Source organism: Hordeum vulgare, chromosome 1H (genome assembly GCF_904849725.1).
Source record: "Hordeum vulgare subsp. vulgare chromosome 1H, MorexV3_pseudomolecules_assembly, whole genome shotgun sequence".
NCBI lineage: Eukaryota > Viridiplantae > Streptophyta > Magnoliopsida > Poales > Poaceae > Hordeum > Hordeum vulgare.
Genome location: NC_058518.1, coordinates 496,513,761 through 496,541,716, shown reverse-complemented (window position 1 = coordinate 496,541,716; position 27,956 = coordinate 496,513,761). Strand labels below are relative to the sequence as shown.

Sequence of the window (27,956 nt, the reverse complement as noted above, 5' to 3'; positions counted from 1 at the left end):
ACTTATTTGATTGGCTTGAAACATGAACCTGGTCAATAGGAGAGTGACGCACTGACAGCCACTGCTACAGCTGATTGGCCCAACTTAGTGTGCGTGTGTGTGTGTCACCCATCCAAAGTTGTGGTAGCCCATATCCCCTACAAGAAATGGCATCCGGCCAATTTTTTCTACTATGATTTGACTGTTCATCTGGTGGAAACTCTACCATGAGTCCATGACCACACCATGCTCTAACTTTTCGAACCGGGCTTTCTCCCCTTTCCATTACTTTCATAACGGAAATACAATGTTTTGAAACCAGAACCAGAAAGAGAGGGAAAGGGAAAAAAGCAAGTTCGGAACAATATCAGGAAACCCACCGTTCATGCCTGTCATCAGGAACACAAACTGCGGGGCGAAAACCTGATATCATCCGAAACTACGCAACAAAGACCAAAAGTATTACACTACCATGTATCAGCACCGCTACCATGAGCCTCAAAACAACCATCACCGGACCAGGCTCACAAAAGAGCACAGAATAAAACGAAAGTTTCACCAACTGGACATAGAATCTAAACATCACCATGGTAACCAAGCTATCAGCACTGCAACCAGCAAGGTTTATCACCAAAGGGGGGATCGAACATCTTCCTGCATTTACCACTCATCACAGGCTTCTTCTTCATCAGCCTGCTCGCTCGCTTCTGGCCTTGGTGGTCCACATAGCCGCAACATTTGAGTTGCGCTCTCTTTCAGCAACTGAGCTCCCTTCTTGACAGTCTCTGCCATCGCCGGCTTTTGCATACCTGCCCAGTATTCAATAAACGCACACGTTGTGAAAGCAATTTCAAAAGGAGTTTTAATCCACTTCTTTTCAGAAGTAGCCCGATTCCGAGCCAACCAAATAGACCAGCAAACTGCAGCTAAGCCAACAGTATAGATCTCGCACAAGCCCGGCAAAAAAGCATACAACCAAGAGTAAACCTGCCAAATTGTTTTCGGGATATAACTGGTACCAAAAACAGCACCAACCGTTCTCCAAACAATCTTGGCCACCGAGCACCCAAAGAACAGATGCTGCGCCTATTCAAGTTCATCACAGAAAGAACATTTAGGGTCCCCCTGCCACTGGCGTTTTCTCATATTATCTCTAGTAAGAATGGAGTTTTGAAATAACTGCCACAGGAAGATTTGAATCTTCAAAGGAATCTTAGTCCCCCAAATCCACTTATAATGGGCCCCCGCAAGATTTCTTTCTGACCATGTATACATAGATTTAGTGGAATATTCTCTGGAATTATCTAAATTCCAGTAAATCTCATCCTTTTTATCTGCACAGATTTTATCCAACACATATTGCTTCATTTCATAGCTGGAGATAACCTTCTCCTAAAAGAAGTTAAATGATTCATACTCTCCAGTTTATCAACAGTACACTCCTTATCTAGGCAAATTTCAAAAAGATCAGGATATCTATCTTTAAGAAGGATATTCTCACCCAAATCATCTAGCCAAAGGCTAGCAATGTTACCTTTTTTAAGCACCACCCCTCTACCAGCCATGTAATGCTCCTTAACTTTCAAAATATTTTTCCAACAGGGAGAATCAGTAGCTTTCTGTTTAACCTTAGCCACAGATGTTCTTCTAAGGTACTTAGCTTTCACTATATCCTACCATAATCCCTTCTTTTTCTCCAGTTTCCACCACCATTTAGCTAGCAAGCTGATATTCTGCTTCCTTAAATCTTTAACCCCCAGACCCCCTTTTGCTTTAGATCTACAAACACGGGTCCATTTCACCATATGATACCCCTTTCTTCCTTTGCGGTGCCAAAAGAATTTTCTTCTAGGTTTGTCCCATTTCTCCAGTGTAGATCTTTTTATCAGAGCCATCGACATATAGTATGAGGGAATATGAGATAACACTGTGTTAACTTTAATAAGTCTACCCCCACTGGACAAAGATTCACTAATCCAGGATTCCCCATGACTAATAAATTTGTCATCAACAAAAAGCCAATCACTGCATTTAAGCCCAGCATAACTAACAGGCATACCCAGGTACTTAATAGGAAAAGCCCCAATCTCACAATTGAACATATCAGCATAATTCCTCATAGTATCATCATCCGCACCAACTGAGAAAATCTCACTCTTCAAAAAATTGATTTTCAAACCAGACATAATCTTAAAAAGATAAAGCAGCAGTTTGATATTCAAAGCATTACTAACATTGTCTTCAAAGGATAGAATAGTATCATCAGCGTATTGAAAAATTGCCACCCCGTTTTCCACTAAGTCCGCCGCTAACCCAGTAAACAGGCCATTCTCCTGTGCTTTCAGGACCATCTTAGTAAGACAATCAGCAGCTAGATTAAAGAGGAAAGGGGACAAGGGATCACCCTGTCTCACTCCTTTAGCACTCTGGAAATATTCCCCAACCTCATCATTTAACTTCACGCTAATGGTACCACCTACCAGAATTCTCCGAATCCAATCAATCCAGCGTGGGTCAAAGTTTCTTTTACTATGGCAATCCAACAGGAATTCCCAGTTAACCTTATCATATGCTTTTTCAAAGTCAAGTTTAAGAACAATCCCTTTTTTCTTCTCTGCATAAGTATGATGCAAAATCTCATGCAATGACATGATCCCATCCATAATATCTATATTTTTTATAAAGGCATTCTGATGTCGACTAAACAAGACGTCTACATGGGGTTCTAATCTGATAGTCAGCACCTTGGTAATCAACTTGTAGATACACCTTAGCAAGCAAATAGGTCTGAACTGTTGCATTTTGTCAGCTCCAGCTACTTTAGGCAACAGTGTTATTATACCATAGTTGAGTCTCTCCACATCGAGATTATTCTCATGAAACCAATCAAAAAGTAACATCACATCTTTCTTAACAATATCCCAGCAGGATTGGAAAAATTCAATTGGAATATTATCAGGTCCAGGGGCCTTGTTATGTTTCATCAAGAACAGAGCATTTTTAACATTTGTGTCCGAAAAAGGCCTAAGTAAGAGAAAATTCTCAATATCTCCCAATTTCTCTTTATCATCCCACATATTCCCATCTATCTTACATAGGTTTCCAGGAGCAGGGCCAAAAAGATCTTTATAAAAATCAGTGGCATGTTTAAGCATGTTCTTATTCCCTTCTATTATCATATCCCCGCAGCTAAGTGAAATGATAGTATTTCTCCTTCTCCTCCCATTCACCATCCTATGGAAATATTCAGTGTTACTATCACCTTTTAGCAACCAATTATCATGTGACTTCTGTAGCCAAGCTACCTCATCTTCCATCAGCAAGCTATTTAATTCTACTAGCATCTCCACTTTTTTGCAATAAAGCTCAGGCTCAAAGTATCAGTTTCTTGCAACTCTTCAATATGCCCTAACTCCTCCCTCAACCACTTTCTTCTCTTCCTAGCTTGACCAAAATTATTTGAGCCCCACCCTTTAAAATACTTTTTAAATCTCTTCAACTTGATATTCATGATATCAATGGGATTACCAGAATGTACAGGTTGCATCCAGATTTTAGCCACCAAAGTATTAAATTCAGGTTTGCTCAACCAGTTCAGATCAAATCTGAATTATCTCTTACCAAAATTAATGGGAATATTATCATCAGTATTTAGAATCAGGGGACAGTGGTCCGAAACCTCCCTTATAATCTTCCTAACAAAAGTAAAAGGAAACAGGTGTTCCCAGGTTTTGGACATGAAAACTCTATCCAGTTTCTCCAAAGTAGGATCCTGTTGGTTATTAGACCAGGTATAAATGCCACCACTCATATCCACCTCCCGCAAGGAAAGAGCATTAATAATGGAGTTAAAAAGGTCCGATGAGTGTCCTAGCCTCACCCTCTTGTTTTTCTCCCCAATAAATCTAAGGATATTAAAGTCCCCCCCCCCCCCACACACACACAATGTAGGGGCAGGTAATGTGACTGCATATAGCCCCAAGCTCCGTCAGGAAATCAGTTTTGAACTCTTCATGCGCTGATCCATACACCACCAAAATACAACATTTCATCTTAAGAATCTTGTTCCACAACTCAAAATTCATAAGATACTTGCCCTCAACATAGTTTACCAGATCAAACACATTACTTCTAAAGCCACCTAATATTCCACCCGACTTCCCTTCCGAAGGGATCCACTTCCAACTGAAAGCTTCTCCAGGATCAAATTTTCTCAAGAATTTAGGAGAAAAATCCTTCTTCATAGTTTCTTGAATCCCAACAAAATCAAGCTTATAGTCTCTGACCAAGTCAGAAATATATGTCCCCATGCCTCCCTTCCCAATCCCCCTACAATTCCAAAAGAGACTAATCATTTTTTCTGTTTTTTTGGAATTTGGGTTTTGGTGCTAGGTTTGCCAGGAGCCATAGCCTTACCTACACCATCCCCCACTTTCTGCTTTTGACTTCTAGTCACAGGTTTAGAGATAGTAATATCAACTTTTTCCTTTCTTTCTTCCTGGATCTAACCACAGTAAAGTCATCAGCATCTAAGCCCTTATCTCCTACCCACTCAGTATCTAAGGGAGATGCTTCTCCAGCAGCATTAGTGATGAACAAAATTTTATCCTGCTGATTATCACTCTTATCAACTTTTTTAGCAATATTAGCTCTGGAAATCTCAAGTTCTCTTATTATATCTATGGTTTCAAAATTATCATCAGGAATATTAACACCAATTTTGACAGCAGCAGATATAATCTCAAGATTTGATAAAACTTCAAAAGAATTACCAGGAGGTATGTTGTTACCTTGTAAATCTCTCTTTTGAGCCAGCCTCTCAGCTCTGACACCCATATGCTCCACATTGGCCCCCACATTCCTCTTGCTAAACCTGACTTGCATTTCCTCTCTCATAGGAGTAGGAATCACTTCCACTCTCTCACCAGAATTATCAGGGGACTGCACCAAATAGGATTGTATTTTTTGATTACCAGAGGTTTCACTAGGATCCATCTCAGTTACCACAGGTTCCCCCATACAAGCATCAAGATATGATGAGAATTTGTTACCAGAAACAGAAACAGAGCTTGGCACAATTTGCATAGAGTTCACTATAATTTCATCATAGGATACCATTCCAGAGTCCACATTCCCCCCTTCCTCATTGTTTTGAATCTTTTCAGCCTCTTCCACCATAGTATCAATAAGTAGTTCATTACCCACTTCTTCACTTTCCTCCTCAGACAACATGTCCTCACTCTCATTTTGTTTCTTTTCCTCCTCCATGTTTTCTTCCACAGGATTCGTCACCATATTTTTCCCATAACCACCTCCAACTGTTCCCGGGGGAGCCGAAGACTCCCCCATATTAGATGAGGATGCAATATTCCTTTCAACACGAGTATCAGTATTAAACCTAGCTTTTTTAGCAGCATTACCTTCCTCAGTTTCTTGCTGCACTCCAATTCTCTCTCTCGGAGGATTTTTAATCAGGATTTTATCAACAGAGAAGAAGAAATCATAAAAGTGTCCTCCCAACACCCCTTCTGCTGAAGCAGGGATGTCCTCAGCATCCCTACAACCCAGCTTAATTCTAACAGATTCAGGCCTATTTATAGTGGTTTTATCAATTTCCAAGGTTACCCCCACCAGAGATCCCACATAAGCAATATTCTTCTCATGTCTCTTATCTACAGGAATGTTACTCACATTGACCCAAGCAACATTCAGCACCCCTTTAGCCCCCACAGATTCAGACCATTTTCTAAGGTTAATCATAGCACCACAGCTCTTCACGTTCATACTCTCAGCAAAGCAAGCTTTATCCACATCTCTAGGAGATGGAAATCTCATCACAAAGGTATTAGGGCCAATAGATCTGGCCGAGCACCTCCAGTTAGTATTGATGTAAGCGTTAAAAAATTCCTCCAGCTGTCTCCCATATGCATGACCATCAACCACAGAAATCACAATAAATCTATTCCTATCAGTAGTCTGGCTGGGCGTACTATGATCATGGATATAGAAAAAGCCCTTCCCTTCTGTCTGGAACCCACACATGGGTGCTACGCACTCCCATGGAAGAACAATATTGCATATAGGGGCCAGATGTCCATGAATCCCACATCTACCACAAACAGCACGAGGACAACAAATTGGCAAGTGCCCAGGATCCTTGCAGGTGACGCAAACCTCAGCGCCTCCCACTAGTGGAGAGGCGTTCCTCTTGCCGGGGGTAGGATGTTGACGATCAGGAGGTTGATGAAGATGTTGCGGACGCGTCTCCTGAAGTCGTCCCCCCCCCCCTCAGATCCACCCGCAGCGACCTGGGTGTTGTTGTCGCCCCACTTCTCCCCGCGGGCTCCTCCTTGCACTTCCATGGCCGCCGCCTCCCATCTGGCCTTGTCAGATCCACCATGTCGTAGATCTACGTTGGAGGAGTTTTGCCCGCCGTCTTCGGCTTCGCGCGTCCACACCATGTTGCGTCCGCCTCCGCCTCCGCCACGGCCGCGACCTCCTCCAGGTCCGATCCGACCACCACCTCCACCGCGCCCGAATCGACCTTCGCCACCTCCATCTCCGTGGAACCCACGGCCACCCATCTCTCACCCTGCCATGGGTGGATTCCGCGGCGGCGACGCTGTCACCTCGGCGAATGATCTACTATCCCTTCCTACCTTCCCCTCCCACCAGCCAAAGGAAGGTGAAACCCTAGGCGGCGAAACCCTAGTTTTCCCCAGAAGTGGCCGAAGAGGGAGGCGAGATCTGGAATGGGCGACACTGCGGGAGTGGGTGAGGATATCACCGAAACCCTATCGCCGCTTCCTGTAGCACGCGGGCCTTCCCTTAGCGGGGCCGGGGCCTCTCCCTGCCCGACGCTTGACTCGGGCCTAGGCCCGAGAATGCCCAACTCAGGCGTGGCTTGCAGCACACGATTGCGCAGGGGTACGTGGATGCTCCCACGGTCACCCTCTCCTGCGCGTCGGCCCGAGCCGCCGGCGATGAGGAGCGCCGCCGTGGGCGCGCCTGCGGACGAGATGGACGTGAGGAATGCCATCGCATAAGTCTTCCCCGCTATGTAGCTACGGATGCTGTTACGCTGAGGAGTGAGGAGAAACTTTATTCATAGGTGGTAGCAAACACATGAGAACGTACGTACCGTATTACGGGTGTACTGATTGGCGCAACTTAGCGTATCACCCAACCAAAAGTTGTGGTAGGCTCTACAGTTTTCTTCTTCGACACACACTTGCCATGACCACCATGTTTCCGTTCAGCGTCCCCTCCAGCCGAGCCAGGAGCAACGAAATGGCTACAGCAAGCTTCCTCTTGCTAACCATCATCCTAGCTACAGCCAGCACCACCGCCACCTCCTCCTCCGTCGCCATCAACGCGAGCCGAACATCCAACTGGGGCTGCATCCCGGACGAGAGGGCCGCGCTGCTCTCCTTCAAGGCCGGCCTCACAGACGACCCGAGCAATCGTCTCGTCTCATGGTAGCAAGGTGCATATGACTGCTGCCGGTGAAGCGGTGTCACCTGCAGCCGCCGTACAGGCCACGTCCTCAAGCTCGACCTCCGCTATGATGATCCAGTAGAGGATTATTTATCCGATGATGACCCTCAAAATCATTCGCTACGCGGACAGGTATCTCCTTCGTTGCTTGCTCTCCGACGCCTCAAGCATCTCGACCTTAGCCAGAACTATCTCCTCGGAGATGCAAAGCATATGCCGTGTTTTTTGGGCTCTCTTCAGAGTTTGACTTATCTCAACCTCTCCAACACGGATTTTCATGGTCTAGTGCCTCCTCAGCTAGGCAACCTCTCCAACCTAGTACAGCTTGACATACAAGGCAATATTTTTGGCCGTTACTCAAATGATATATCTTGGTTGGCGCGTCTCCGCTTGCTAGAGCATCTCAACATGGGCTTGGTCGACCTCACAGGAGTTGTTGACTGGGTCCATACGGTCGACGCACTTCCTAATTTGGCTGTACTTATTCTGGTCTGGTGTGGCCTTACCAAGAGTAATGTTCCATCGTCGTTTGTACACCACAACCTTACAGATCTTGAAGAGCTTGACCTCACTGGTAACCAATTCAGCAGTCCAGATACACCCAACTGGATAGGGGGCGTAACTAGCCTCAGGAGCCTACGGTTAGTGGGATATGGATTATCACGCCACCGGATCACACCACCGCCTCCACAAAATTGGGGAGAGGAGGGTGGGATTTTACAAGATCAAAGAACCACCACGCACCTCCCAGCCCGAATCGCTGCCAAGGAACACTTGCTCTGGATACCTTTGTCATGGCCCCGCTCGCGGATTTGGACGAATTTGGGGGAATTTTGTTCGCTAGAAGTAGGGTTCGTGGGTAGTTGAGATCACAACAGACAGAAGAGAGTAACTAAGCTATGCTATGATAAACTAGATTGATAGTTTTCTCTCTTCTCATTTCGAGCTGATCAACATAAAAAGAGGACTCGAATTACAGCGAGTAATAAGGAGCTGTCAGTAGCTCTTTGATAATTAAATGACAAGGTAAATCACTCAGTGGTAAGTGGAGCTCAAACTAGAACCATTGATCCTGAGTTCCTGACTTATCACCCCGCCTTCATCTCAGCCATTTGTTATCTGAACTTCCATCAATGCTACACTTGAACACTCTTCAGTTAACTGTCTCCGCATTCAGAGACTACAATCAAATTTCGGTGGAAACATTAGAACGATGTTTTTCAATTGATTTTCACCTGTTTCCACCGAAACTTGGTTTCCACTGGATATTCTCTCGGCTGCGCATGGGGGCTGCATTTACATGCTGCAAGGCTCAGGGTAAGGGCTAGGATCATTGGCGTTTAGGTCGGGTAGGACAAGGCATGCTCGATGGCGCTAAACTTATACACGTAGACAGGTCAATCGTCCCGGCCACCAGCGACGATGGGCACCTCATCACCATTGACCGCGGTGCTAAGTAGCACTAGGGTTGTGCTGCCCCAACACCAGGGTGGCACTGACCTAAAGGGTCAGATTTGGCTAAAGTTTCAGGAAGGAGTTATTTTCGGCTCAAGTTTCGTGGCAAGATTAGAATTGTCAATTTTCACCAAAGAAACAAGAAAATACAAATCATGTCCACAACATTGTACGGATGCTTGTAGTAACTAACTGTCAAAAACTTTTTTTAAACGAAAACTAGATAAGATTGGGAGATGATCTTGTAGTGACTACACTAGATTGGGAGAGAGGATTTTCAGCTCCCGGGTGCCTAGGCACCCTCTATGAACAGTAAAATAAAAAAAAATAGAAAACAAAATAAGAAAAATCTGAAACTTTGCAGCATCAAAAATGATGAAAGTTTGTAGGTGTTTGCAAGTTTTCATGCCAAAAAACTATTCGAGGAGCTCTACACACGGAAAATATTTCAATGCTTGAAGTTTTGACCACTTTTTAGCTGTAATCTGAAACTTGTTTGTACATCTTTCTCTACATGATATTTTGACATGAAAACTTGTAGGAACCTACAAAGTTTGATCATCGTTGATGCTGCAAAGTTTCAGATTTTTTTTATTTTGTTTTCTATTTTTTTGATTTTACTGTTCATAGAGGGTGCCTAGGCACCCGGGAGCTATCACACCTTTCTCCTCTTATATTATGGGATGGAGGGAGTAGAAACTGATACAGATAAATTAACTACCATATTTAGTGAATCAGGGTGATGTGGCAGCACAGCAGCTCATTTGAACAATCAAACACATTCCCATGACATAATGATCTTGAAGAGCATTCCTCATAAGCCATACCTTGAGCACATCTAGCTGCCTCTCAGCAAGCCTGTGGTCCATGACGAGCTTAGGTTCTCAACCCTGGTAATTACCGTGTCTCCATCATGTAGTATGTGACAATAAGAAGAGTTCAGCGGTGGTGCTGCCTGGTAAGTACAATATCAAACTTACAACATGTGGCACAAATATAGGAGCTAAGATAAAGTGACATAACACGAACGCAATGCCATGTCCAGTGAAGATAGATTGAAACAGAATGTACCGTGTCAACTTGAATTGCTTAGATATTTTCTGGTCCTGAACTTGAACCCGAAAAACTGCAATCCTGTTTTCCGAATATGTATCATCCTCAGTACCATTTTCCATGGCATATTTCTTATAACCAGTACTTGCACCACCCTGCATCGTTGACATTTTTCACAATGTAAGGGTGCATATGATGTCACAGTAAAATGATATATTTGGCAGTGAAGCTTAACAGAATGAGTTAGTAAAAGTCTGACCTTGAATATAACCAAGTTCTTAAATATAGTAAAAAAACTCAATCAGTTCCTTTCCTTCATAAAGGCAAAACCTGTGATAACTAGATTTTTTTAGATTGAGATAATCAAGCAAGATTTTACGAATCTTTCGGTCTCAGACAAAGTTGATTGATTTACCAGAACTGCCTGAAATTGAATCAACCATCGCATAGCAAGGGAAGTGGCTGCAGTCCTCTCCTCCTGTCCTCAGAAAAAAACACGCAATTAGGTAATCATTCTCCAGCTTGACAGCTTTCAAGTATGACTAGAAATGTGGCCCGCTCATATTCTCACTAATCCTAAGCTTTTTCCCCATAAGAGCAAAAGTATGCTAGATATATTCGCACTTACCACAACACAAAGGTAACAATTGCAGAATCTATTCCCTGAATTTATTTAATATAATCACACACATGGGAAGCATATGGTATACTTCATAATAACAGACATGATAAGTAACAAATCTTTCTCATGTGGCATATGTTCTGCTGCTTCTAGGAAGGTATATGGGTGTGCTTGGTTGGTATCCACAACCAGCCCTACCAATTTTTTGGTCATGGCCAGAAACAAAAATAGGCACACGCATACCAACTTGCCGACTCTACTCAATTTTCTTGTCGACTGGCCAAATCATAGGCAAGCAAAACCTTGGCCGAAATTTTATCTACCCAAATATTCCGTAGGGAGAATTTACGCTCAAAACAAACGTATCTATACAAAAATTGTACAGTGAGTTGAAAACAATTAGCATCTGATTCAAAGAGAGCTGTTGAAAGAGAGAAATACCTGAGTAACATTGATACGAAGTTAGTTTGCACATGCGGTGGTAACTAGCCGGCCACATCATTCTGAACAGAAAATAGACAACAGAATCAAAGATTCAGCTAATGATGTTGTGACATGTAGCACCTCCCAATCAGGACAGTCATGAACGAGGAACACATATCTCTGGAAAATGACAGGATGGATACCCAGGATATGTACAATGCTGATCTAACTCCACCAAATGCAATCAACACTAAATATATTTGGCAAGCACTGCAGTATCGCATCTTTATGTGAGCTGTGTGTTTCGAACGAGGTAACGTGGAGGTTGTTTTTTTCATTTCACATCACATCAACAAATTGAGTACAATCAATATCCTGGAGAGTAATCTTGCCAAGAAGTAGATCGCTTGCATGCATGGAGCACAGTGGGAGGCATTTCTTGTTCAGACTCTCATGAATGGCACTTAGTCCTTGGACCCACTTCTTTTCATTCAAAGGGTCTACATTTAGGCGATTCTGCAGAAGACGTATTCGGTAAAGGGCAGTTTCTGTTCCAGCACAAAAATGTGCCAGGCACGGAAGGGAGGTGTCATCGACTGCCAATCTGACCAATATCATTGTCAAGGCTCCATCCACAGGCTTTGGATCAGAGAGATTCTTATCGCCCATCATCTTGATCTCCCTCTCTGTTGGGAAGTACACTTCTGCCACTCCATTTTCATTTGTCACCTTCAAATCCTTTGTATAATGGCTAATTGCTTGCCTCTTGGTGCACTCGTGCTTCTCCGCCAATGTCAAGAAGCAGGAGAACCTCAAGTGATAACTCACCACAATCTTGACCATCTTAAAATTCCGACAGCAGCAGAAGAAATCTAGCCACCTCCTCCCCACACCAGAATACCATTTGATGATATCTGCATCATCCAGGCAGATGAGTAGTTTTATTGGTCGTGGCCGTCCCATGGAATTAGTGAATCCAGCCAACTTTACCGCCTTTCTTACAAGCTCAATTGGTGCATTAACCCTCATCTTCAACTCTGTCAAGTCCTGAACAATCCTCTTCTCGTATTGTCTCTCGTCCTCCTCCTCTGCTAGCATCTCCTCATCCTCAGTCATGTCGTGGCCCCTCCTCGGCATCAAGAACCTGTCCAGTGTTTCCTGTAATTGATCATAAGAGTCCACCAATGCTGGTGGCAACTGATCTCTAACCCTATTCAGGGCCAAGAAGTCACCGGATGTGAACAATCGATGCCAATAACGGCGATGCTCCTGTGACTTGAAGTATTCGACCACTGTCTCCTCTGCCCAACCCTTGAACTCCTGGCACACTTCATCCTCGATTCGGAAGCCAAACTCAAACTCATGCCCACGCCTCACCTTCTTGAACAGGTGGTTCAGTATCTTCAACCCAAGCTTCTTCCTCCGCGTTTCCCGGGCATTCTTCAGCTCCTGTGCCTCTGCTGCCTTCCTCTTCAGATACATCTTTTTTGCCCTCTTGGCCTTCTCAGACATGGGAGGGTGTAAGACCGATGGCGGCACAGCTTGGAACTCCATCCCCAGGAATTCCATCTTCTCTGACACTGCACTGTGGAGTGAGCTACCAAACCTGTCAACCTTCAGTTCCAAGTCCCTCTCCAACACTGTGAGGATCCTATCTCTGACCTCAAGTGTGAGCATCTTCGACCCGGACGTCACAACCATCATCTCGTCGAGATACCGGACCGCATACACTCTCACAGGCGTCTGCCGAATGCTCTCATCCTTGACTCTAGGATTCTTCTTGTGCACCTCCTCCCGGATGGCCATTACCTCTCTATCCACAGGATCAAAGAATATGTTGAGCAGCGTGCTGGTGAGCTCGGACTCTTGAGGGAGCCCACGGCAGAGGTCGGAGCCGCCGAGCTCGAAGGCTATCGCGTCCGAGAGGAAGAGCTCGCGCAGATAGTCCAGGAACCCCGGGTCGTCGACCTTGCCGGAGATGGCGTCGAGAAGGCGACGGACGTGTCGGGGAGCGAAGGGCTGGCGCGGGATGGCGACGCGGAACAACCAGGTGGCGTTGGGGATGGAGCGGAGGTAGCGGATGGCGGCGTGGCGGGCGCGGTAGGCGAAGGTGGCGGCGCGCGGGGCGAAGACGGCGTCGAGGGCGGAGGCCGCGGAGAGCATGGCGAGGCGGAGCGGGAGGGACGGGAGCGGGAGCGGACGGCCCTTGAGGCGGGAGGGGAGGATGAGGCGGAGGTGGGAGGAGGGGGAGGGGGGCGCGGCGGCGGCGGCGGTGGTGGTGGTGGGGAGAGGATGGGGCTGCGCGGAGAGGGGGAGTGGGAGGGAGGGGTGGGAGCGGTGGCGGAGGTGGAGGGCGGAGGCGAGGAGGAGGGCGGGGTGGGAGAGGAGCGGGAGGAGGGAGTGGAACCGGCGGGTGGAGGCCGAGTAGTGGTCGCGGCGGAGGAGGGCCTCGAGCTCCGCGGCGGAGAGCGGCGCCGGCACGGTCACGGTGGTGGTGGTGGTGGTGGTGGAGAGGGCGCGAGGTGCCGGCAGGAGGACGCGGCGGGGGAGCATGTGCGGCGCGGCGGAGGTGGAAAGGGGGCGGAGGCGGCGGGCGGGAGGAGGTGGAAGTTTGCGACCGCCGCGAGAGGCCACCGGACCAGAGCGAGGCTGCTGCGCTCGGAGGTGGGCCGTTGAAAGGAAAGGGCCACCGGTGGCCGAAAGGGCCCGGGCTAAAATCACTCTTCTTCTCACCCAATTTTTTTCATGTATGTATGGAGTATGGAGTATGGACACACACCAGTGGAGAGGCTGAAACCATAATTCTGTTTATTTCACGTACTTACGTATTTAGGAGTATTATCTTTCTTCTATATGTTTTACTTTTTTAGAGGAAGTTTTTTTCATATTCTCGTACTTCAGAATACCCTCTACTCAAGTAACAAGAAAAATTCTACTCATACAAAAATTTATATCCAGCTCAGGTTAAATTTCCTTTGATCTAGCAAAACTTGAGAATTTTTTCAGAGTGCAACAAAATTTTGCTTTGATCGATCAAAACAAAAGGGAGAAGAGGCTTCATTTAATTTTCTTCCAGTGCAAATGAAATTTGCCCCGATATAAGAATATTTATACCACGTGCCAAGATAACATTTGCTTCCATCCATAGAAGATATGCTTCCATTAGTCCTGAAATGTGCCACAATATGACATATACTTGCGTCCAATGTCATGGTATTTACATTATTATTTAGGTTCAGTTCCAAAATGAGTTTCCTCTTTCTCGGTTTGCTTAATCAAAGTTGTTTCCAGACATGTTGCCAATGTATTGCTTTGTTTTCTTTGCAAATAAGACCTTTTTCCAATTAAAACAAATACCATTGTCATGAGTACACATGCTTCAAGCACATCAGGGACATGTTTCCAAGGAATACAAATCTGCTCAATTTGCTTCCATCATGCGAAAGTCATGCTTCCAGCGCCATGAAACATGCTTCATAAACCATAACAAATATTTTCCTTCCAGCTAGTTTACTTCCTAGGTGATGACAAAAACACAAGGCAGAAAGATGCAAATTCTCATGCCCCACGGCATGTCCACCATCAACCACTATGGAATGTTCTTAACGCCGCAGAAATATGTGGTGCATGAGTTGTTTGATTGACATACAAACATGACACCAACAAAACAATTAATATGAAGCGTGAAAATGGAGCAAAGTGAACACAACTTAGAAGCAAAAGTATCAAACGTACGAAGCAAACTACCATAACGTGGAAGCACAAGAATGAAGAAAAATATGAAGCAAATTGTACACAATGAGGAAGCACAACTATGGTGCTTATGAAGCCGATAAAACACAAAGAAGAAGCACACGCTTGATATATATGATAATATGAAGCATAGAATTTAGAACACCATACCAATGCAATCTCAATATATTTTGTGCACTCTATAACACATACTGCCATTGCTTCCGGACAGCGTGACTATGAACTTCCAGACAACAACGAGACTATGAACGGGGAATAAAAGACAGGCGAAAAAGGTCAGTTGCTGATCCATGATTCCACGCTGTTGTTGATCTTTCGGATAGCCTGGTTATGGAATGAAACCGGTGGCTGGTAATGAGCATCACGGTCGCCTACTGAGAGGGCGGCGCTCCAATGCCAAAGGATGGGGGCGTTGGAGAAAAATTGGGGGCGGCACATGAGAGAAGAATGGTGTCTAACAAAACTTGAAGCCACATCTAAAAACAAAAGACATACAAGATGGTAGATCTACACTAGTGAATTGTCCCTTGGCTCAGCCTTTGTAAGGTCATCAAATTACAGCATCCCAGTTTACTTTGTTGTACAAATAATGATCTTTCATACAGGAGGTCCACGCCATCACCAAACATGATCCCGAAACATAGTATATGCTGTGCCTCATGGTTCTTTATTCCGAACTTCGTTTATATATATTTTTCTTCCTCATGGTAGCATCAAACACCATCAGAACTATCATTCCTTATTAAATAAACCAAAGCAGGAACATAACTATCAGTCCTATACCCAAGAAGAGATGAATGGGATACTTGACGCCTTGTCGTTGTTGCAGCCTGGCTGGGGAAAGTATACGGTCATGCTCATCTGAAGTACAACCAGTGGACATGGAGGTGAATCTCCGCCATTGCATCCATCATTATGGAGTTGTCTTCCCCTCGTCTTGTCATTGTTCTTGAAGATGGAGAGCAGGGATGGCTGCCGATGACACATGCTTGCTTGAAAGGGCAGGGTGTGAGCGTGGAGGTTTGTGGTTGAGGAGGCGATGGATTTTGCGATGGGGAATGAAGGGAGGCCGATGGAGAGCAGGGGGCCGACGGGGCTGTGCGGCGGCGTGGCTGGGCTGCGCAAGGGCCGACGGGGCTGGGCGATGGAGTGGCTGGCCGGCGGCGTGGCTGGATGGCGGGACTGGGCTGCGTAGGGGCCGGCGGGATGGGTGGAGGGGCCGGCCGGCGACGGGGCTGGCGGGTGTGTGAACGAGAGGCGGGAGCGGTTGACAGGGCGAAGACGTGCGGGGTGATATGTGGTGGGTAACGTGGGTTAGCGTTTCATTAATGAAGTATTTAGACCCTTAATTACGTGGTTAGACGGACTAGATTTTAAGTTGAATCCGCCCTTTCGTCCTTTTTTAGGGGTAGTAGATAGATGCAACATTTGGTTGCAACCCCTACGCATGCCACCCATGGACAGGGCAGGAGAATATCCAGTGCTCCCAGAACAAGTAAACCTAGGTGCTCCAATGCGAGTTCGGCCCATGGATCATGATCCAATGGGTAGCATCACGAGATGTGGACCAAAGCGTCATTTTCCGTATGTTTGTGTGTGTGTGTGTGTTGGGGGGGGGGGGGGGGGGGTAAACATTCATGCTAGATTTGTCCTTCTTGTTTCTCAATGTTTGCTTTGAAATTTGATTTGGAATTTTTAGGGATTGCACACTCATGTGATGTGAACATCCACACAAAAAATGGGAGCATTTAGGGTGTGGTATCACTGGATATTCACCCCCTGCGCAGGGCAGCTGTTGCCTGTTGCGACGACGCTAGTGCCAAGCCGCTGCGCTCGTCAGGCGACGACACAACCAACGCCTGGTTTGGTTTGCACCAGCGAAAAGTCCTGCCCGATCGCTTGCTGCATTCTCTAGTCTCTACCCAGTTCAACTGAATCAGCTCTCTTGGCTAGTAGTGGAAGACATACGAGGTCGAGGTGGCAGATCTACAATAGTGTACGCCTCCCTTGGCTCAGCCTTTGTCAGGTCATAAAATTATAGCATCCCAATATACATTGCTGGACAAATAATATAATCATTCATACAGGAGCTCCCACGCCATCACCAAACATAATCACAGAACATAGTACATGACTGCGCCTCATGGTTCTTTATTCAGAATTTCGATGGCATCATTATTTATTAGCTACAGAAGCATCAGACACCATCAGAACTAAGCCAGAAGGTCATGGCACGGCATGCGGAGTGGATTGCGCCTCCGCAGTGCATCCGCAGCCTTTAATGCACTCCAACTTGGATGGAAAGCAGGGGTCAGTTGAATCCGCGCAGCAAAAGACATGTCCATACTTCGGGCATATGCAGATTTCAAGTTTGCTGTCGTTCATCTGACCCATGGTTCGAGCTGCATAAAAATAAGGGTGCTCAGGTCCACCACATCTCGAGAGAAACCTATATCAGTTTTTGCAAGACATGGTAGACTTGTACTCCCCCCGTCCCAAAATTATTATCTTAGATTTGTCTATATATGAATGTATCTAGTCACATTTTAGTATGTAGATACATACATTTCTAGACAAACCTAAGACAAAAATTTTGGAACGGAGGGAGTAGTTGAGACCGTTAGCTACCAAGTCATATCGATAAGAATACCACATAACTGAGCCAAGTGTATGTTGTGTGCTTACCATCTGACAAAGCTACGACGCATTCAAGCATCATCACCGCATGACCACCTTGCGCCCCTCCATCACAAACTTCAACACAGAGAAGGTCGTCAATTTCACTTATATAAAATCTATTATTTAATATAAAAATTATATTATTAGAAAATAGAACATCTAAAGTTTTTAATGATATATTTTTTGTAATACATGTTTATCATTAAGTTGATTAAATTAACGATCTAGGTACACGTGTCGGACTTATAAACTGAGATGGAGGTAGTAGATGTATCGTTTAGCCACAAGTAATTATGGTCTTCATGCCAATTATTAAGTCTTTGCTAAAAAGGAGAAATGTGTGATAGCACCCGGGTGCCTAGGCACCCTCTATGAACAGTAAAATCAAAATAAATATAAAATAAAATCAAAAAAATCTAAAACTTCACAGCATCAAAGATGATCAAACTTTGTATATTTTTGCAAATTATCATGCCAAAATATCTTGTAGAGAAAGATGTACAAACAAGTTTCAGATTTTGATGCTAAAAGTGCTCAAAACTTCAAGCACTGAAATCTTTTTCGTATGTAGAGCTACACGAATAGTTTTTTGGCATGAAAATTTGTAAACACCTACAAAGTTTGATCCGCATTGATGCTGCAAAGTTTCAGATTTTTTTGATTTTGTTTTCTATTTTCTTAATTTTACTGTTCATAGAGGGTGCCTAAGCACCCGGGAGCTAAAAATCCACTCTCTAAAAAGAAATGATATATTTTTAGATGTTTCATTAAAAGACTACATACGGATGTATATAGACATATTTTAGTGTATAGATTCGTTCATTTTGCTCCGTATGTAGTCTCCTAGTATAATCTCTAAAAAGACTTATACTCCCTCCGTCCCAAAATAAGTGTCTCAACTTTATACTAGCTGTAGTACAAAATTGTACTAAGCTCGAGATACTTATTTTGGGACGGAGGGAGTACATTATAATAACAGGTCAAGCAACATAAATCTAGAAAAAAATCATTGCTAAGAAAGCAACACTAATTTTGGCCACCTACCCAGCTGCTAACACACAAACTGAACCACAAAAAGATATTATATCATTGCGGAAAAGGGGGCAATAGGAGAAAGCTACAACAATCTTGCATAAATAACTGCATACAAGTTAAGCCGATCCTCGCAGGTGAACAGATTCGCAGCCAGATCAAGGTGGTCAACCAAATCGCTCCCAGATCTACCAACCTGCAGATGAAAATCAGTTTTTTCAGTGCGATTGTAAAGCCCGCATGCATACACCGAAGGGAGAAAAATGTATTTCAATTCTGAACAGGCGGACCAAATCCTGTAGTTCAAAATAATTGCATACAAGTGAAGCCGATCCTCGCGGGTGAACAGATTCGCTGGTAGATCAAGGTGGTCAACCAAATCGCTCCCAGATCTACCAACCTGCAGGTGAAAATCAGTTTTTTTCAGTGCGATTGTAAAGCCCGCATGCATACACCGAAGGGAGAAAAATGTATTTCAATTCTGAACAGGCGCACCAAATCCTGTAGTTTAAAATAATTGCATACAAGTGAAGCCGATCCTCGCGGGTGAACAGATTCACAGGTAGATCAAGGTGGTCAACCAAATCGCTCCCAGATCTACCAACCTGCAGGTGAAAATCAGTTTTTTTCAGTGCGATTGTAAAGCCCGCATGCATACACCGAAGGGAGACCAGGAAAAATCTAGTTCAATTATGAACAGGGCGCGCTAAATCCTGTAGTTCAACCCCATCGCAAGAGAGAGGGGAACCCACCTGGTGATCCTGTCGCCGGCAGCTTCCTCTTCTCCGGAGTGAGGCGGCGGAAGGGACGGCTTGAAGCGGGAGCTAGGGTTTCGGCCGAGGTAAGTGGCAGGTCGTCGACGCTGGAAGTTTCACTCCGCAGAGTAGCCTACGCTGCGTGCTTCACACCGGGGAGTCGCCGACGCCGTCCGCTCCGACCCCGCCGTTGTCCGCTCCGTCCCCGCCGGCCGCCGCCGCCTTTGTCGCCTCGAAGTGGAGTGTGGATTGTGGAGAGAAGAGACGCACGAGAGTGAGACTGGGGAAGATTCCACGAGCTCTTTTTTTCTTTTTTATTAAGAGAAGGAAAAATCCATGAGTGCGATCAGTTTATCCCCCGTGGGCTGAAAGGGTATGGCCGCGGAAAGACTCACTGGGTGGGCCGGGCTTGGGCATCTGGACACATTATTTGAGAAAATAATTCTATCCTAAATGACTTGTTTGCAGAAAACGATACGAGAGGTCGTCATTCAAAGTTGTACCCTAAACGTATGTCCCTATTTTTTTTATTTTTTTTCCTTTAAGTCCTCAACACTCAAAATAATAGCATATTAATGAAAAAAATCAGATGTGATAGTAGTTTAAATGTAAAAAAATCAATAATAAAATCGATTCCTTGGAATTGGGACAAATGCTCTTCTGCATGCTCTGCGTTTGTAAGGACAGCCTACGTCCTCATCGCTTCATCCGCATAATCCTTCTCGTCAGACGACTCAATGTAGTACTCCTAAATGTTTTCCATGTTTGGATACATTGGCTCATAGAAGGGACAAAAATTGTCAAAACTTTAGCAGGGGCATTTTCACTAAACACATCTACATGGATGGTACTTGGACGGTTGACAAGCGAGAGGTGTGAAACGACGACATAGGCAAACCAACATGGTGACCTGGTGGAGCGATGAAGGTCGCAGAGGTCCGGCAAGAACTTGTCAGGTGGCCGGGGTGGTACAACGACATCATTGGTTAGGAGGAAGCGGATGCAGCGAAAAGGGGAAATGGATGAAGATGTGGGGTCCAATATGGTTTTGGGTGGATAGAGGTTGTTGGAGTCCTACCTCGACTCACATAAAGCCCCCTCGTTTACTTCTAACTTGCAATAAAAAAGACGTACGGACCGGTTCGCAAACTGATGCAGTATGATGTTCGATAGCAAAATGCATTTAGATAGCTCACTCCAGACATTTGCGGGCGATTTGAAAGTCCGTTTTGGAGATGCCCTTATTCCTGACCAGGGCGATCAAGGTCTTTTTTAACGCATTAAGTGCCACTTAGCACGTCGGCTCCCGCATGTTATGCTAGCACGCAACGACAGCCAGCTTCCCTTGCTCGCCCGTTGGCGCTATTCCTCACCAGGGCTATATGTCGCATGTAGTGATTCCTAATAGGAATCGCCTATGTGCGATGGTAGTTGGCAGACCCACTTTGTAGTGTAGTATTGTGCGCTAATTCTGGATCACAACGATCGCAATATAGTTCGCCCGACTTTTTTTTCTTTTGTTTTCTCTTTGATATTTCATCGGCTTTCCTTTTTCTTCTCCTCCTTCAATACCTTAGTTTTGTTCATGATTTTTTATTAATTATTTTCTTATTTATACTTTTTCCTTTGTTATTTTTTGCTTTTCTTAGTTTCTATGTTTCTTCACTCTAATTTTTGTTTCTTTTGTTGTTCTTTGTTGGTTTTGTTTTCTCATTACATATATATTTTTGTAATACATCTCACACCATTTTCCAATAAATTTCAAAAAAAATGTTTTATAATTTTGTAGCAATTTTTCAAATACACATTTAACAGTTTTTTTACATAAACAGGTTATTTATGTCAAAAATGTTTTCCAAATACATGTACAAACATTTTTTTCACTATGTTACGAACACATTTGTGAATCTTGTGATTTTTTTTTCAATGTGACGTTCCTGTTTTTATTTTATGAAAGATTTTTTATTGAATTGCACGGACATTTTTTATATTCTATATACAATTTTCTAAATTTCATGTGCATTTATATTGAAATGTAAGATATTTTATATTTGTCACAATATTCATATATGTAATCAAGATTTTTTGTAGATATGTGTGAAAGTTTTGGTACAAACGATTAACATTTCTGTATACGTGATTAATACTTCTAAAAAATAATACATTCACATATATTTATTTTTATATATGACATCAACATTTTTTTATATGTTTATAATTTTTAAAGATTAATAGTGTACAAATTATTTTTTGAAAAAAATATCGAACACATTTTAGAAACTTGTACATTTTTAAATGTAATGTACAGAATCATTTTTGTGATTTACACGAACATGTTTTTACAATGTATAAAAAAAATTGTACACATAACTAAACGAATAATACACACGGTTAGCATTTTGTATGTTTTGATTCACGTTGTACATTTTTCTACATAAAAACAATTATCTATGAATATTTAAAATAAATAATTGGAAAATTAAAATTTGTAAAAGTTATGCAAGAGTAACATTCAATATATATGCATTGAATTCTTGAATTTTTTATGTGTATATATATATATATATATGTATTAAAATTAATTTATTTAAAGTATATACTAATATATGTTGAATTTTTCGAAACAATGTTTTGAAAAAAGAAAATAAAATGTGAATAAAAAAATTAAGAAACACACACAAAACAACTAGACATCAGCAGACGCGCCGTGGAGACTAGGACGTCCCAAACTCGTAGCGAGCGGCACATACCCCACCCCTATTCCCTCCCTCGCTGACTAGTGGCTACCGATCAACTTTTGGTTTTGACAATTCAGATATGAGGTGATGTGAAAAACAAATGTAGACTTGAGAGGCACAGTTGATGCTGCATGAAAGTGTGAATGGTCAAGATCGAACGGTCGAGAGTGAGAGCGCAAGACTATCATTGCTTGTTGTCAGCCTCGAAAGATTGAGTAAGACCCTGTTCGGTATCCCGCCGCTGTTCCCGGAGCTGGTGGAGCTGCAAATGAAAAAAAATGAAGCTACAATTTTTTAGCTCCGCGGATTCCAGGAGCTAGAGGATTACCGAACAAGGTCTAAGCATTATTTTGATAGTGTAAAAGGAGAAGTCAAGAAACTGAATAGGGAGATCAAAAGGCTTCAGAATGACCCTGCTAGGACAGGGCCGACAGAGAGTTGAAAACTAGCAAGAGATTAGTGGAGCTATATTTCTAGGAAGTGGCTTGCCGTGGGTGGGCATCTAGTGTTCTTTGCTTTCTCTGGGTCATTGTTTTTAGGTTGGGCATTTTCATTTAGTTTTGGAAAAACCAAGAATGTTTACCATAAAATAAAATTATGTTATTCAATTTTGAGAACTTATTTTGTAAATGAACATGAATATTTCTGAATTTATTGTTAAACATATTTTCAAATTTTGAAGATTTTTTAGAAGTTTTTTAAGGAAATATTTGAGAACATTTTTCTAAAGAGTTGAACATTTTAAAAATAATAATTTCAAAATAGAAAAGAAAGGAAAAAATTAAACAGGTAAATAAAATAATGCAAGGGAAAAAAGCTAAGAACCTTCTAGAAAGTTTTAATAACCTGGAAAGCCCGAAACTTTAGCAGTTAAGAGCATCTCTAGCAGACCCCGTAAAAGAGCGACCTGCAAAATGGGTTTATAGGTTGTTGCTGAGCGATTTACAGGACCATTTCGTGTGCGAAAGATCAAACCCCGTATATGAAAACTGTAAAATAATAATAATAAAAGAGTTCACGGGAAGCAACTACTACATCATTCATCAAACTAGAACATGGTTCTTCATCAAACTACATTAGTTCTTCATCAAAGTACATAAGTTCTTCATACTACTACTAGAGAGCGTACCCGAGCCAATGCTAGCAAGAACAACGGGCGCGACGTCAACGACGCGGCGGAGGAGCCGGAGGAGCTCAGTCCTCGTCGGAGTTGAGGTCGATCCAGATCTTGTCTTGCTCGGCCTTCAGGACGCGCATGTCCGCCTCCTTGGACGCGCTTGCCTGCGATGTCGTGAGCCCTTGCTCGAGGAAGATCTGCTCGATCTCGAGCTCGTGGCGGTTGCGCGAGGCGTCCTCCGCCGCTTCCCTCACCGAGCGCTCCATGATGTCACGTATGAAGTGATCCTCCTGCCCTGAGGGCAGATAGTCCTCGGGGCCGATGACCCCTCCACGCAGCTGGCCGACGTCGTCCTCGAGCTTGACGGCGAGCGGCCCGAGCTCCTGCGCCCTTCTCTTCACTGGAGTGATGGTCCGCGAGGATGAGACACCCGCAGACGAACTCCCACCAGTAGAGGAGCCGATGCGTCGAGCCGCGTGCGTCGAGCCGCGTGCTCGCGCTCGTACTCCTCGAGCTCCGGCGTTCGAAAGCCGGCGGCGGCCGGAGGCCATAGTTCAACCACCTCCGTGATCCCCGCTTGCGTGCGGCGTCGGAGGCGCGGCTACGACGGTGCTCTGCGTCATCCTCCCATTTCCATGGTCATCCATGGTCGGGATGGCCCATTGGTGGTCTTTTGTCTTGCCGACGACGAGAAATTAGGGCAGAGTGGGAGTTGAATCGCGGCGGAGCTGCGACAGCAAATGATAGGGTTTGACCCGTAAACGCGCTCTGAAACCGCATATATGCTAGCTGGAGGGGTCTTTTGCGGGCCGCGGTAATTTTACGGACCGGATGCGCGATACGGGGTCTGTTCTCGCCACTAAAACGGATCGAACGTGTATACTCACCGAAATTTTGCGGGTTTGGCCTTTTTACGGGGTCTGCTAGAGATTCTCTAACTAGGCCGGGCACATTAGTGTGCACATGTGTGATTAGTTGACAATATGACACTTATTACGTCATAGTGATTTTTCCGCTCCTCTTGGCCTAATCCCGTGACATCCTATAACGCGTCTAAGTCGTTGTGGGGAAGGAGCGGATGGGGTGTGACCCATTGTCCCCCGCCCCGATGCTAACTAGACAGTTTTTTTAGAAGAAATCATATATTTATTTATAAAAATAGCAATGTACAACATATATGACTTCTTTCTGAAACAATTTGAAAAGACAACATACAATTTTTTTTTACATCACCATCGTCAAAGAATCTAGCCGTCGTCGACGTCGAATCGTTCATCAGAGGAGAAAAACATAGGCCTTCAACTTGCCAAGATCCAAGATAGTGCCATAGCAGCCAAGCTGCGTTATGAACCTCTGAACATGCGTTGTCACAAATGGAAACGCACATGTCGTTGTGGATCGTCGGCCGAAGAAATACTTTACACATCTTGAATCGCGATATTGAAGGCCTCAACTGATAGAACCGTCGAAAAACTTCAAAACCGGAAGCCATCTTACACCGCCAAATCTTCATGTGGACTATCCCTTCGACAAGATTAGCCTTGCAACGCTGGCCAACTCCAAGACACAAACTTCCGGCTCCACGACGACGCTAAAGACACAGCCGACGTAACGCGGCGAAGCCGAAGAAACAAGAACGTGAGCAAGATCTACACCAACGTCTTGGAGAACTCGCTTGAACACAAATCCATGGCTCCTCGACGTCGCAGAAGAACGCCGTCGAGTCGGTAGCTTGGAAAACTTTATTCGCGATGACGACGTTGGCACCGACCGAACCCAGACACCCGACATACCTGTCGTAAACCTATCTACAGACCGGACGGAAGGAACCGGAGCGACGAGCGGAGGGAAGGGGAGCCAACGCCCTTGCCGACGAGAAGGCAGGAACCACCCGCGCGTTCACTTCTCCCGGCAATTAGAGAAAAGAGGCTGGTTTAGTCTAGTCGGCACCGCTAACTAGGCAGTAAAGATAGTGAGGATGTTGTAAATGTATGGCCTTTTATCATGTTTTCAAAAGGTATTTCTTATTTTCGGTTGATTTCCTACACATATAATTTCTAAAATATTTTAAAATCTTCATTATCTTTTTGAAAATACCAATTCGGCAAATATTCCTAAATTTTCAATGTCATTTAAAGAAAAATTCATGAATTAAAAAAGTATCCCCAATTTGAAAAAATATTCACGGGAGCCTGTATGTCTCACCTATTAACAAAATGAATATACTTAGTTGTAAAAAATGTTTACTGAGAATTAAAAAAAAATGTCCATTTGATGTAGAAATATTATTTGTGGAATTTGTAAAAAATGTTCATATCATTGACACATTTGAAAAAATGACCGTGTGTTTTAGAAAAAGGTTACACTACATTTTTATAAAAAAATGTCATTTTATAAAATATTCATACCACTGAAAACCTTTCTTCACAATTTTAATAAATGCCCATGGCATATATGAAACATGCTCAATCTGTGTCAAGAAATGTGCACCGCGTATTTTTAAGATGTTCAGTGTGCATTTGACAAGTGGTTAACACTCAGAAATTTTTTCACATGGTTAAAACAAATCATGGCATTATGCAAAATGTCCATTCTGTGTTAAACATTTTGCTCACCCTGTATTTATCTTTGTTCAATATGAATTTCAAAAAAATTCAACACTTCAAAATCGTTTCACACGTTTAAAAGAAATCATGACATTTATGAACAATGCTGTGCATGTGTTAAAAACAATGTTCAGTATGTATCTTACAAATGTTGAAGGTGCGCTTGACATATGTTCAAAGTGATTTCGTAAAAATGTGCAACATGGATTTGAAAAATGTTCAACATGTATCTGAAAAATGATAAAAACTATAAAATACATATTAGAATGCATTTCACAATAGTTTGAACATGTAGTTGAATAAAAAGTATCTAACATTTATTTGAAAATATTCAACGTGTATCTAAAATATGTCCAGCGTGTATATAGAAAATGTTCAACATGTACTAAAAAAGGTTGACATGTATTAACAAATTAAATAAAAACAAAAAATAAATAAATTAGAAGTAGAGGAAAACGAACACCAAAAACACAAATAAACAGGAAAAATGAAAAGAGCAGAAAGAAAAGAAAAAGAAACAACAAAAAACAAAGAACCCCGTTACCAAAAAAATGGAAACAAAGAGGCTTCCAAAACCCATACAAGCTGGTCCACAAAATCTTCCCAAATCAGCGTCGAGGTAGCTACGATATTCGGTCGCCCCTTAGCAGGAAAACGGTAGGCGCGACATGGGTATGGCTGGCGTGAGTGATACATAGGGCTAGGAGCATAAGACAAGGTCACTACTCCCTAGCGTTGCCTACCGAAGAGAAGAGTTGTGCATTTGAACTTTGTACCTCTCTGTCGTTGAAAATATGACAAATGATAGACTCATGCTTGATGAAGTCTTACTAGTAAGTCCATCACTAAATGGAGATACTAACTAGTTTGTACCTTGTTATTATAGCTATCTCTTTCGAATCACTAAATGAAGTGCTTCTTGTTTAGTCATTGTTGGTTTCATTTAGTAGTTTCTAGCCCATGGAAGTAATTCTGAGATTACAGATAAGTAATGGGGAGATCTTACAATTAATGGTAGCTCAACACTTCATGCAATTAAAGGTGATAGCTGAATTAACTTTATGGAGCTATTGTATATTCAATATGTGTCAAGCGAATAATCGTGCAAGAAAATGATAGAGCTTGCTGCTGATATATGTCATGTTTCAGCCACTCTCTGTGATATCTTGGTGTACACACCATATACGAAACTTGTTGGTTCATTGCAGTTTGGTCACTTACCCCTTCGATGCATGTAAGACGATTAAACTAGAACATCATCACGACTGATATATAAAGCGAGTATCTATAATATTTAGTGCAATATATATTAATCTTAAACTTAATTGAAACATATGACTATGGTTTTCTATAGTAGGTTCCTTTTGCTCGAAGAAAACGTCGGAGATTGCTAGAATAATGTGAGTGGTGATCTAATCTCAATTACTAGACTATACCGCGAGCATTGCCACTAGAACCTTGTTAAAATAATTGTTTACTAGTTGCTATAAAAGCGATTTATATTTTATTTAATAAAATACCGTTTCTATCTCTAAAAATGCAAATCATGAACTACATAGGTATGCACCAAGTATCCAACACATATATCATATGTGGAAATCATGAACCTTGTGAGTATGTAAATATTCACCACAGTTAAATCTTGAGCATGATACATGGAAATGAGGTTTGAATGGTTGAGTTTTGAATTTTGAAACATTCATAAGAGGTATTGTCCATACATGTGAACTATGGGTAAGTTGGTCATCACATAAAAAAGTTGGTCATAATAAAACAGGTCGTCTAAATGACAATTTTGTACTACGTAGTAAAATCTTGAGCATGATACATGAAAACGAGGTTTGAATGGCTGAGTTTTGAATTTTGAAACATTCATAAGAGATGTTGTCCATACATGCGAACTATGCTAGTGAGAGGTAGTGGGGACCTTTTCTCTCCCCCGAAAGAACATGGACCCCCCCTCTCGTGAACAAATAATACTGCAAGCCAAGGGTGGGTTAGTCTTAAAAGTTCATGTCCACATTATGCTCTCACGAGCAAGTTGGTCATGGCATAAAAAAAAGTAGGTCATAATAAAACAGATCGTCCAAATGACGATTTTGTACTACGTAGCTATCCAATGAAAAAGAAACTCTCACGGGCAAGTTGGCTATCACAACAAAAAAAAAGTTGGTCATAACAAAACAGATGGTCTAAATGACGATTTTGTCATACGTAGCTATCCAATGAAAAAGAAACAAAAAGATA

General features: G+C 43.3%; 1 protein-coding gene across 2 annotated transcripts; it reads right to left on the bottom strand.

Moving 5' to 3' along the window:
* Positions 1–231: 231 nt before the first annotated feature.
* Positions 232–13,685, bottom strand: LOC123449772 (nuclear intron maturase 3, mitochondrial-like). 2 transcript variants are annotated; one of them, XM_045127109.1, is made up of 7 exons: positions 11,233–13,685; positions 11,048–11,109; positions 10,400–10,462; positions 10,244–10,314; positions 10,003–10,139; positions 9,759–9,886; positions 232–788 (listed from the first exon to the last, which is right to left on the bottom strand). In XM_045127109.1, the coding sequence occupies exon 1, from the start codon at positions 13,580–13,582 to the stop codon at positions 11,369–11,371; it is 2,214 nt and encodes a 737-aa protein (XP_044983044.1). In that variant the 5' UTR covers positions 13,583–13,685; the 3' UTR covers positions 232–788; positions 9,759–9,886; positions 10,003–10,139; positions 10,244–10,314; positions 10,400–10,462; positions 11,048–11,109; positions 11,233–11,368. The 2 variants fall into 2 exon arrangements, with proteins under 2 accessions (XP_044983044.1, XP_044983035.1); XM_045127100.1 differs by having other exon boundaries at positions 11,048–13,685.
* Positions 13,686–27,956: the final 14,271 nt, after the last annotated feature.

What these genes read in the sequence shown, in the direction of transcription:
- LOC123449772 (XM_045127100.1), bottom strand. Translation starts at nt 13,582, where the DNA reads ATGCTCCCCCGCCGCGTCCTCCTGCCGGCACCTCGCGCCCTCTCCACC.